The 13,441-nt window shown below is 40.9% G+C and overlaps 1 protein-coding gene across 3 annotated transcripts in view; it reads left to right on the forward strand.

Moving 5' to 3' along the window:
- Positions 1-13,441, forward strand: part of TPX2 (TPX2 microtubule nucleation factor) — a 64,139-nt gene that overhangs the window by 23,213 nt on the left and 27,485 nt on the right. For all 3 annotated transcript variants that reach the window (XM_059705835.1, XM_059705836.1, XM_059705834.1), the window contains 2 exons: positions 609-701; positions 8,761-8,887. In XM_059705835.1, the coding sequence (XP_059561818.1) occupies positions 609-701; positions 8,761-8,887 (220 nt within the window). The remainder of the gene's footprint in view (positions 1-608; positions 702-8,760; positions 8,888-13,441) is intronic.

Consider the following 13,441-nt stretch of genomic DNA (forward strand, 5'->3'; position numbering starts at 1 on the left):
ATTCTTACCACAATCTTGATACTTCTATCAGTAGGCTAGGGTAGAACAGGTGTTTCACTGCTTTGTGCTGACTGTTAGGCACAGCAGAACCTAAGACAAGATTACTGCATAAAGCCTCTTCCTTTGGGATAAGGGGTATATGAGAAAGTTCTCTTCATTTCTCACATACCCCATACTCCCCTCGCACTATTCTTAGTTAAGGAATAACCTCAACTCAGACTATAAGATGTCTCTTGTGAACCCTGCAGAGCTTGGTGGCTACAGTTTTCTTTAGAAGGAACATGATGTATTTAGGTGGTAGATAAGGCCAGTTCATGCTTGTATGGTCCTAACTGAATCAAGCAAAGACAAGGAGCTTTTCACAGTGCAGAGTCTGTACTTCTTTTCTAAATTACATTGTTCACTGTTGCCAGTGTTTTAGTGATAGTTTTTACAGTCTCTGTCTCTGACGTATAATGTGTACTCATTTTTTTTTAACCACTAGAACTTTGCTTGTACTTGTCTAATGAGTTAGAAGTGTGCTGGTTGGGGGCTTTAGGCCCCATTTTAAGTGCATCGCACTGACTTATTTTGCTTGTTTATATAATGACACTCTTATTGTTTCACAGAAGAGAAGGCCAATTTGGAGAATAGGTTTCCTGACATGACTCCTATGAGAAAAGCAAATCCTCCGCAAGCTATTGTGACACCTTTGAGACCAGGTAAGAGAAAATATTAGAAAAAAGCTTCTTTGCAGAATGGTGGTACAGTGTATTAGGAGCCTGAGGGGTCTGGAGGAATTACCTAAATGCTGTATATCCCTTGGTTTACTTTTGGTGAAATGGGCTAATTCATCATGGTGAATGTGAAATTAATGATGTGCTACACTTTTAAGAAAAAATAATCTCTTGGAAATTAAGCTAACATAGAATTATTTTTTCCAACTAGAATTTGATTGCCCAGATATGTAACGATCTTTTTATGACAGTATTTAATGTAACATATGGGTCTGGCTCAGGGGTGGACAAACTTTTTGACTCGAGGGCCACAATGGGTTCTTAAACTGGACCGGAGGGCCGGAACAAAAGCATGGATGGAGTGTTTGTGTGAACTAATATAAATTCATAGTAAACATCATTACATAAAAGGGTACGGTCTTTTTTTTTTTTTATAGTTTTATTCATTTCAAACGGGCTGTATCTGGCCCGCGGGCCGTAGTTTGCCCACGGCTGGTCTGGCTGGTAAATAAACCAGTAGGAGAGAAGAAGGTACTGCTCTATATTATACAGGAATTCTTTGAGTTGTCTGTCTGATTTTAAAAGATGATTGACATTTAAACTGGTGGTTACTAAATCTGTAGAATAGTCTATTTGATCAGAACAAAAGAGGCATCCTTTAAGAGGTCACAAATCTGTGGGCAGTGCTTTAGAGCTTGCCCATCCTCTACATCCTGGAGGCTGTATTAATTCCCCTCAATTCACAATAAAGTCTTATGCTCACGTTTATACTTCAAAAAAAAGAGTCAGATCCTTAAAAATGATCTTTTTTTGAAGTCATAGCTATATTTAGACATAATTCACACATAGAATTCACCTACTTATAAAGTGTACATTTCCTGCTTTTTTAAAAAATATTTTATTCATTTCAGAGAGGAAGGGAGAGGGGGAGAGAGATAGAAACATCAATGATGAGAGAGGATCATTGATTGACTGCCTCCTGCACGCCTCACACTGGGGATCAAGCCCGCAATCCAGCCATGTACCCTGACCGGGAATGGAACCATGACCTCCAGGTTCTTAGGTTGACTCTCAACCACTGAGCCATGTTGGCTGGGCTGTGTCCTTGTTTTTTATAGTATGTTCATAGAGTAGTGTGCAACCATCATTACAATCAATTTGTCATTGATTTTCCCCCCCTATTTTTCTGTTTTATAGATTTCCATTCTGATCTTTAATATTTAACTTACACTTACTTTGGGCTCAATATGCTCTTTTTGTTTTATTAAAAATTGATTTTGTTTTAAATTGATTTCAGAGAGGAAGGTAAAGGGATAGAAACATCAGTGATGAGAGAGAATCATTGATCGGCTGCCTCCTGCATGCCTCCTACTGGGAATGCAGCCCTGACCCAGAATCAAACCATGACCTCCTGGTTTATAGGTCAATGTTCATCCACTGAGCCACATGGGGTGGGTTTTTTTTTAGTGTCTTAAAGTGGCAACTGAAGTCATTATTTGAGATCTTTTTTCTTTTTTTACTGTGTTTATTGCTATAAATTTCCTCCAAGTACTGCTTTAGTGCAGCAATTTTCAACTTTTTTTTTAATGTCATGACACACATAAACTAAATCACTAAAATTCTGCAACACACTAAAAAATATATTTTTTGCCAATCTGACAGACAAAAAAGGGTAGGATTTTGATTGGTTTACAAAAAAAATAATAAATAGTAATTATCCTTTTTCCTCCAAAGTGACTTTTTAAGAAATCAGGTGCCTATCTTCTCTATATATAAAAGTCTAAGCAACTGGTTGACTGGCCGACCAGTTGACTGGCAAACCAACCGACCTGCTGGTAGCTGTGATGCGCAATGACCACCAGGGGGCAGATGGTCAAGGCACAGGCATGGAAACATGGAACAGACTGAATCTCAGAGGGAAGGGGGCAGTGGGGAGGGCTGGAAGAGATTAACCAAAGACCTTATATGCATACTAGAGGCCTGGTGCACGTATTTGTGCACTGGTGGGGTCCCTTGGCCTGGCCTGCGCACTCTTGCAATCTGGGACCCCCTGGGGGATGTCAGAGAGCCAGTTTCAGCCCGTTTTCTGCAGCCAGGCCAAGGGACCCTATTGGTGCACAAATCCATGCACTGGGCCTCTAGTATATGTATATAAGGATTTTTGGTACCAAGAATTAACCAATCAGATGCAACCTTATTTTGTGAAGTAACTTAGAAGGTGCAGCTCTATTATGTGACTTATATATTTATGGTTCAAGACAGGGCATTCACACCAGATGGCTATTGTTGTGTTGGCTATTGTCATTTTTTTATTTGACAATTTAAGGGAAAACAGGTCAGGGCCCCTGACAAGATAGTCATGATAGTCAAATTCTTGCCGCACTCTGAAAATCATTGCTTTAATGGCATCCCACAATTTGATATATTGTGTTTTCATTTTCATTCCATTAAAAAGAGGCTGCCTGCGGCACACCCCCTACTGGGGATTGAGCACCCAGGTATGTGCCCTGACTGGGAATTGAACCATCAACCTTATGGTACGTGACTCCCAACCAACTGAGCCACACCAGCCAGGGCCCATTCAAGATACTTTAAAACATATATATATATATATATATATATATATATATATATATATATATATATTGATTTCAGAGAGGAAGGGAGAGGGAGAGAGAGAGAGAAACATCAATGATGAGAGAGAATCATTGATTGGCTGCCACCTGCACACCCCATACTAGGAATTGAGCCCTCAACCCAGGCATGTACCCTTACCGGGAATTGAACTTGTGACCTCCTAGTTTATAGATCAATACTCAACCACTGAGCCATGCGCTGGCAAGATACTTTTAATATTCCCTTTGATAGTTTATTTCACGCATTTTTTAAAATTGAGGTATAATTGACATGTAACGTAAGTTTAAGGCGGACAACTTGATATGATACATTGATATATTGCAATGTGATGAACAATACACCAGTCTTACTCAGATTTTCCAATTCACTAGTACTTGTTTTTGTTTATGTGTAGTAAGTTCTATGCAATTTTATCATCTGTGTAGGTTTCTGGGTCTACCGTCAGAGTCAAGATATTGAACAGCTCTAACATCACGAGCAGCCTTGTGCTGCCCTTTTATAACTATACTCACTTCCCTCTTGCTACCCCACCCCAATTCATTTTTATTTATTTATTTATTTTTCTTCTTTTTTTTTAATGTATTTCATCGATTCTTCACAGAGAGGAAGGGAGAGGAATAGAGAGTCAGAAACATCGATGAGAGAGAAACATCGATCAGCTGCCTCCTGCACACTCCCCACTGGGGATGTGCCTGCAACCAAGGCACATGCCCTTGACCAGAATCGAACCCGGGACCCTTGAGTCCGCAGGCCGATGCTCTATCCACTTAGCCAAACCGGTTAGGGCTTTATTTATTTATTTTAAATGTTTTTATTGAAACATTTTTTTTTGAGGGAGAGGGAGAGAGATAGAAACATTGATCAGCTGCCTCCTACATGCCTTCCTACACACCCCCTACTGGAGAATTAGCCTTCAACCCAGGCATGTGCCCTGGTAATAGAACCAGCAAACTCTTGGTGCATGGGATGGTGCTCATTCAACTGAGCCATACCAGCCTGGCTTCCTAATTAATTTTAAAAAAATATATCTTTTATTGATGTCAGAGAGGAAAGGGGGGGGGGAGAGAGAGAGAGAGATATCAATGATGAGAGAGAATCATTGATTGGCTGCCTCTTGCATGCCACACACTGGAGATCCAGCCCACAACTTGGACATGTGCCCTGACCAGGAATTGAATCGCGACCTCTGGTTTCATAGGTCGAGGCTCAAAATGGATGGATTATGCTACTCAGAATCTAGCCCTAAACAGAGATAGGATTGCCTGATGTTGGGTCTGTGATATGGCACAAACCCTGACATGAGACCAACAATAAATAAGGATGGTTATATCTCTTATGGATCTTATATCCCTTATCTCTGTCACATCACATAATTCTTTTCTGTTTTGAGAGCAATTAAGATCTGGTCTCTTAACAACTTTGAAGTTTATATACAGTATTGTTGACTATAATCTCTATGCTATGCCTAGACCTTCAGGACTGATCTACTAGTTGCAAATTTTACTTATATGTTATTTAGAAGTTTTAATTTCCAAATATTTGCAGGGGTTCCAGAATTGATTTCTTTTTTTTTTCTTTTTTTTAAATTTTATTTTATTGCTTACAGTCTTACAAAGGGTATTACATATGTGTCCCTTTTTCCCCCCCCGCCCTTGACAATCCCCTGGCCTCCCCTACCCCCCCAGTGTCTTATGTCCATTGGTTATGCTTATATGCATGCATACAAGTCCTTTGGTTGATCTCTTACACCCCTCCATCCTGCCCCCCACCCTTCCCCGGCCTTCCCACTACAGTTTGACAGTCTGTTTGAGGCTGCTCTGCCTCTGTATCTATTATTGTTCAAAAGTTTATAATGGTCTCTATTATTCATGAATGAGTGAGATCATGTGGTATTTTTCCTTCATTGACTGGCTTATTTCACTTAGCATAATGCTCTCCAGTTCCATCCATGCCGTTGCAAATGGTAAGAGTTCCTTCCTTTTTACAGCAGCATAGTATTCCATCGTGTAGATGTACCACAGTTTTCTAATCCATTCATCTACTGATGGGCACTTAGGCTGTTTCCAGATTCTAGCTATGGTGAATTGTGCTGCTATGAACATATGGGTGCATATATCCTTTCTGATTGTTGTTTCTGGTTTCTTGGGATATATTCCTAGAAGTGGGATCACAGGGTCAAATGGGAGTTCCATTTTTAGTTTTTTAAGGAAACTCCATACAGTCTTCCATAGTGGCTGCACCAGTCTGCATTCCCACCAGCAGTGCACAAGGGTTCCTTTATCTCCACATCCTCTCCAGCACTTGTCGTTTGTTGATTTGTTGATGATAGCCAATCTGACAGGTGTGAGATGGTACCTCATTGTTGTTTTGATTTGCATCTCTCGGATGATTAGTGACTTTGAGCATGTTTTCATATGTCTCTTGGCTTTCTGAATGTCCTCTTTTGAAAGGTGTCTATTTAGGTCCTTCAGAATTGATTTCTTGATGGACTTAATTCCATTGTGGTCAATAATGGAATCCTTGTAAATGTATTGAAATTTGTTTCATGGCCAGAAGGTCTGTCTTGGTAAATGTTGAGTGTGCACTTCAAAAGAATGTGTATTCTGCTGTCATTGGGTGGAGAGTTACATAAATGTTAATTAAGTCAAGTTGGTTGATAGTATTGCTTAAGTCTTCTATTTCCTTATTGACCTTCTAATTGTTCTATCCATTACTGAAAGTGGGGATATTGAAGTCTTCAGCTATAATTGTTGAATTGCCTATTTTTTTCTGTCAATTTTGTTAGTTTTGTCTTTATGTATGTATCTGGGGCGCTGTTGTTAGATACATATGTGTCTAATTGTTACATCTTCTTGATGAGTTGACTAGAACATATTTATGTAAAAAGTTTTATTGGAATATAACCGTGCATATTCACGCATATATTATTTATGGCTATTATATTCTTACTGATTTTCTGTCAGCTTCTTCCATCAATTAGAGAAATATTAAATTTCAGACTATAATTATGGATTTGCCTATTTCTTATAGTTTCTGCTTTGTGTACTTTGAAGCTCTGTTATTAGGTACATAAATACTTAGGTTGTTAAGTCATCTTGATGAATTGACCATTTTATCATTTTGAAATTATCTTCTTTATCTCTAGTAATATTCTTTGCTCTGAGATCTACTTTGATATTAACTTCAGTTTTCTTTTGATTAGTATTAGCATTTAGCATTGTCTTTATATTTCAAGTACATTTTTTTGTAGGCAGTGTAAATTGGGTCTTTTTAAAATGTAATATCATAATCTCTTCCTTTTAATTAGGAATAAGTGTCTCTAGTATAGCCTTGTCATAATCTATCAGTTTTTGGTTTTTTTGATGTCTTTATTTTCCTTCCAAAAAAATTTCTTTAGTCGGTGAGCCCAGTTATTGTTCTCTGGAATAAATAATGCATGGAATCTGTTTTTATGGCCTTTTCTCCCCTGTCATACAGTTTTTTTCTTTTATCAAGGCTCAGTTCATAAGCTGTACCATCAAATGCTGTTTCTTCCATGAAGCCTTTACTTGATTATTCCTTTCTCAGTATTCTCAGCACCTTTTCTCTGTTTCTGTTTCATGATGGCCATGGTAATATCGTGATGCTTAATAATAAAATAACTTCTTTCGCCATGACCGGTTTGGCTCAGTGGATAGAGCGTCGGCCTGCGGACTGAGGGGTCCCAGGTTCGATTCCGGTCAAGGGCATGTACCTTGGTTGCGGGCACATCCCCAGTGGGGAGTGTGCCAGAGGCAGCTGATTGATGTTTCTCTCTCATCAATGTTTCTAACTCTCTATCCCTCTCCCTTCCTCTCTGTAAAAAATCAATAAAATATATTAAAAATAAAATAAAATAAAATACCTTCTTTTCTTTCACACCCCTGTACCTAGTCCCCTTCCTCAAATGCTACTTCTTTAAACTTTTACTGTTTTAAATTGTGGTTATATACATAATGCCTGAAAATTTGATTGTATCAGCAATATTTACATTATGTTTATGTAAATATTATTTGATGACAGGTCAGTTAATGTGATGTGCGGCTGCATTTCTTCTTGGTTCTCTTTGGTTCTCCACAGTTCCATTGTCAAAATCTGTGGGCCACATAAAGATGACCCTGACATCAAGGTCAGGAAGATTCTCTTCTTTAAACTTCATCAGTTACTTAAATTACTGTAATACTTTAGCTTGCTTCATATTGGACAATATCCTTGGAAGTTATAACTGCTTTTTAAGAGAGGACATTATTTTTCCTAATATCTTTGCTGATATTTTCTGGATCCTATGTTTCTTTCTTATATTCTTTTATTTGTCCTTCATTTTGTTGGAGTACATATTCTGGGAACTTCCCAAGATTAGGTGCAGGAGAAGAGAACTTTGAGTTCTCTCATGTCTCAAAATTTCATCATCCCACATTCATAATACAATTGAAAGTTTGACTTAATATAGAGTTGTAGATTTAAAAAAGTTGTTTTGACTACTATGAATAAGCTTATCTTATTTTCCTTGCATCTCAGGTGTTTTTTTTTTTCTCTGTGAAAGCTTTAACATTTTATCCCTTTCAAATATCATGACCTGGCTGGTGTGACACATTGGTTAGAGCGTCAGAGCATGAACCCAGGGGCCTCAGGTTTGATTTCCCGGCCCTGGGATTGGGCACTCGTGGGAGATTACCGATCTAGGTGTCTCACATTACTGCTTTTCTCCCTCTCTCCTTCCTTCCACTTCAAAAGAATTAATGGGAAAAAATATCTTCGGGTGGAATTACCAAAAAATAAAAATAAATAAGATGTCATGAGGATGTGTTTGGGATTTTTTTTCTGAGGTGGTGCCTAAGTCTTCTGTGGAACATTTCACTAGAACTAAAGGTTCAATTGCTTAGGGCTATATGTATACACACACACATAAAATTTTCAATCTAGAATCCTATTTTAAGCATATATATACATGGTGGGGGGGGGAAGCTGGTTTACAGTTGTGAGTACACAAAACACAGTATATTCTTGTATTATTAATTATTGTATTCTTTTTCCATATGAACAACTATAAACCTACTTTTGCCCCACTGTGTATATCTTATTTTTAACTTATTTTCTTGAGATTTGAGTACTGACTAGTTTTGTTTGTTTTACTTTGACTTATTTTTTTAGAAAGAGGAAGAGAGAGAGAGAGAGAGAGAGAAACGTCCATGTCAGAGAGAAATATCACTTGGTTGTTTCTCACATGTGCCCCCAACCAGACAACCACACTGGGGATTGAACCCACAACCTGGGTACGTGCCTTGACTGGGAATCAAACCTGCCACCTTTTGGCGTACAGGAGGACGCTCCAACCAACTGAGCCACACTGGCTAGGGCTGAGTGCTGACTGGTTTTTACTCTCCTGCAGTTGACAACACTTACTACAAAGAGTCAGAAAAAGAAAATCTGGTGCAACAGTCCATTCCCTCAAATGCTCGTTCTGCCCTGGAAGTCAAGGGAACCACTTCAAGAAATACTCCATCTCTGCCTCAGAGGTAAGATTGTTTCAGAGTCAAAAGTGGTAGTTATATTAATGATGTTCAAAGAGTAGTTACCGGACAGAGCATCTACTAGGTGTGCCATACTTTATTAGACAATTTATGTTACTTTATTTAATCTTCATAACATTTATGAGATGTAGGTAATATGTTTCATTTATGATAATGGTTCAGAGGTTACTAAGTTACTTGTCTATGGTAACTTTATTTCAGAGCCAGGATTCAAACTGATCAGTTTGGTTCCAAAGCCCTTGCTGTTTGCACCACCAACACTAGTTGCAATTTTAGATTTATTTTTATGGCTATTTGACAGAATTTTTTTTTTTTTTTTTTACACCACATTGTAAGGAAACTTTCTAAGGGCAACTATAATGTATCTTTAATCCTTACCAGTGTCTGGCTGGAGCAGAAGCTCAATAAATTCTTTTTTTTTTTTTTTTTAAATATATTTTATTGACTTTTCACAGAGAGGAAAGGAGAGAGATAGAGAGTTAGAAACATCGATGAGAGAGAGACATCGATCAGCTGCCTCCTGCACATCTCCTACTGGGGATGTGCCCGCAACCCAGGTACATGCCCTTGACCGGAATCGAACCTGGGACCTCTCAGTCCGCAGGCCGACGCTCTATCCACTGAGCCAAACCGGATTCGGCATATAAATTCTTGATGAATGGATGGGTGGGTAGATTAATCTGCAATCTTTACTAGCAATCTCAGAGCGTTCACCATCTAATAATTAACCACCCACCCAGAGTTTAAATTGCAGGACTATTAATTGCTTTATACTTTGACGACATCACCTAGAATATCTCAAGGAAGAGGAATGGTAGAGTATTTATAATATTATTGCTCAGAAATAATGAAATTACCTTTTGCAAAGCCTTATGCTGGCATAAGGGTATCACTTTTGAGGATATCACAAGCTTATACTAATCTTTTCTGGTAAAGAAGCCCATTTTAATCAAAGAATTCTATGAAATCTCAACCTTGTATGTATATATTACAGGCTGAAGAGATTGCTATTGGCTGATTCAGTGGTTTCTGTTCCATGTTTAGATTGTGAAGTAGGACTATGGAAAAGAGACCCAGTGTCCTATAGATTCCTTCAGAATTCAAGAAACTGTTAGTGTCTTGGCTTTTCTGTTTTGTATATGTATATGATTACAAAAATTGTTCTTCAACCTGACTGAATTCTAGAATGCTTTTTAGAAATGATGATATGACAGAAGATAGCTTCTGTCAGAAGATCTGCCTGAATTTTTTTTTCTTAGGGGCATGTACCCTCAGCTATTCAAAACCCCAGTTTATTGAGAATAAGGGAGCTAATTGTAAAAAAGGTCCAAATAAGATAATATGTACTTAGTAAATGATATTGCATTATGAAAGTGCATAATAAGCCCTGGCTGCTATTGCTCAGTGGTTAGATTGTTGGCCCATACACCTACGGGTCTCAGGTTCAATTCCCCATCAAGGGCACATACCTGGGTTGCAGGCTTGATCCCCGGCCCCAATTGGAGAGTGTGTGGGACATAACCAATCGATGTGTCTCTCTCACATTGATGTCTCTCTCTTTCTCCCTCTTCCTCCCTACCCTCCTTCCCTTCCACTCTCCCTAAAAATCATTGGAAAAAATATCCTCAGGTGAGGATAATAAAAAAAGAAAATGCATAATAAGAGGTAAAATGTTAGTGCCATTATCTCAGATCTAAGATTTAACTTAGAGATGCCCAATCTAGAAAGGAACAGCATATGAAATAGAATGGTGTAGACCAGCGGTTCTCAACCTGTGGGTCGCGACCCCTTTGGGGGTCGAACGACCCTTTCACAGGGGTCGCCTAAGACCATTGGAAAACACATATATAATTACATGTTGTTTTTGTGATTAATCATTATGCTTTAATTATGTTCAATTTGTAACAATGAAATTGGGGGTCACCACAACATGAGGAACTGTATGAAAGGGTCGCAGCATTAGGAAGGTTGAGAACCACTGGTATAGACAATCATACAAATTCCCTACTATTTTATTTCACACTAGAGGCCTGGTGCATGAAATTTGGGCATGGGTAGGGTCCCTAGGCCTGGCTGGCAATCAGGGCCTTCCTTCCCCTGGCTGCCTCCTGTTGGCGGAGGCCTTCCTTTGTTCCATGCCGCCCCCTGGTGGTCAGTGCATGTCATAGTGAGCAGTTGAACTCCCGGTCGGTAGAACTCCCGAGGGGACAATTTGCATATTAGCCTTTTATTATATACTAGGGGCCCGATGCACGAAATTCGTGCACTGGGTGGGGGGGCGGGGAGTGTCCCTCAGCCCAGCCTGCCCCCTCTCACATACTGGGAAGCCCTCAGGCGTTGACCCCCATCACCCTCCAATCGCAGGATCGGCCCCTTGCCCAGGCCTGACTCCTCTGGCCTAGGCGTCCGGCCCTGGCAGCGGGGACCCGCAGTTGCAGCGGCCCCACGATCGTGGGTTTCGCTTTAGGCCCGGGCAAGTGACCCCTAGCTTCTGGGACTGCCAGCTTCGACCGTGCCCAGCTCCCATCGCTGGCTCCACCCCTACTTCCTGCTATCACTGGCCAGGGCGGAAAAGGCACCTGATTCTCCGATCATGGCTGGGGGGCAGGGCAAAGGCGGCCCCAGGGCCGCCTTTGCCCTGCCCCCCAGCTCTTAGCTCCCCCCTGGGTTTCCAATCACTGTCAGTGGCAGGGGGCTTCTTCCTGCTTTCCCTTTTGCCTCCCTGCATTGTGCCTACATATGCAAATTAACTGCCATCTTAGTTGGCAGTTAACTGCCAATCTTAGTTGGCAGTTAATTTGCATATAGCCCTGATTAGCCAATGAAAAGGGTAGCTCGTACGCCAATTACGCCTTTGCCCTGCCCCCCAGCCATGATCGGAGAATCAGGCGCCTTTGCCGCCCTGGCCAGTGATAGCAGGAAGTAGGGGTGGAGCCAGCGATGGGAGCTGGGCACGGTCGAAGCTGGCAGTCCCAGGAGCTAGGGGTCCCTTGCCTGGGCCTAAAGCGAAGCCCACGATCGTGGGGCCACTGCAGCTGCGGGTCCCCGCTGCCCGGGCCGGACGCCTAGGCCAGAGGAGTCAGGCCTGGGCAAGGGGCCGATCCTGCGATTGGAGGGTGATGGGGGTCAACGCCTGAGGGCTCCCAGTATGTGAGAGGGGGCAGGCTGGGCTGAGGGACGCCTCCCCCCCCCCCCCCACACCCAGTGCACGAATTCGTGCACCGGGCCCCTAGTGATACTATAAAGAGTAAAAAAGCCAACCCCCATAGTGGGAAAAGATACTTGTAACATAACATTTACAAAAAACTCATTTGTAGTATACAAAGAGTCTCTACTAATCAATTAGAAAAGGATTGATAACCCACAGAAAGCAGGCAAAAGACTTGAACTACTTAGCACTTTATGAAAAAGGTTAACCAAATGGCCAATAAACGTGAAAAGTTGCTCTGTCCACTGGTAATCAGGGAAAAGCAAAATAAAACCACAGTGAAGTTCTACAAATCATTTAATATGGCTATAATTAAATCATCTGATAATACCTAATATTCAGGTGGATGTAGACTCTTATAAACTTGCCAGTGTAAGCATAAATTGATTCAAGCACTTTGGAAAAATGACTTGAGTTGTTTTAACCAATGTCCTATGACCCAGTAATCTTACAACTTAAGATATCCAACAGCAGCATGTGTACTCTGCACCAAGAACTTGAGAATCAACAGTAGATGGGATAAATAGTGGTACATTCGTGCAATGAATGCATCATTGAAAACTGAGTTAAAGCTACATGAATCAATGTGGATGAATCTCACAAACATAATGATGGGTGAAATAAACGAGACAAAAAAAAAATACTTGCAGCAGTCTGATTGCATTACACAAAGGTTTATTTTTTTGTTTCTTCCCTTAATGTACCAATCTTATATGGTAAAAAGATAGAGAAAAAGTAATCCTCTATAATAAAAGGGTAATATGCAAATTGACCGGTGGAATGACCGGTTGCTATGACATGCACTGATCACCAGGGGGCAGATGCTCAAAGCAGGAGCTGCCACCTGGTGGTCAGTGCACTCCCACAGGGGGGAGTGCCACTCAGCCACAAGCTGGGCTCATGGCTGACAAGCATAGCGGCCCGCCTCCCTGGCAGCGCTAAGGACATCCGACTGCGGCTTATGCGGGGAGTGGGGTAAGCCATCAGTTGGACATCCCCTGAGGGCTCCTGGACTGCAAAAGAGCACAGGCCGGGCTGAGGGACCCTTCCTAACCCCCAGTGCACGAATGTCGTGCACCGGGCCTCTAGTGATTACTATAAGACAAGTCAAGATAGCTGCTTCCAGTGTTCTGTTTCTTAGGTTAGGTCATGATTTCACTTTGTAATCTTTTTTTTTTAAATATACATTTTATTGATTTTTTTATAGAGAGGAAGGGAGAGGGATAGAGAGTTAGAAACATCGATGAGAGAGAAACATCGATCAGCTGCCTCCTGCATGCTTCCCACTGGAGATGTGCCCACAACCAAGGTACATGCCCTTGACCGGAATC

This window comes from Myotis daubentonii, chromosome 8, assembly GCF_963259705.1.
Source record: "Myotis daubentonii chromosome 8, mMyoDau2.1, whole genome shotgun sequence".
In the NCBI taxonomy this organism is placed as follows: domain Eukaryota; kingdom Metazoa; phylum Chordata; class Mammalia; order Chiroptera; family Vespertilionidae; genus Myotis; species Myotis daubentonii.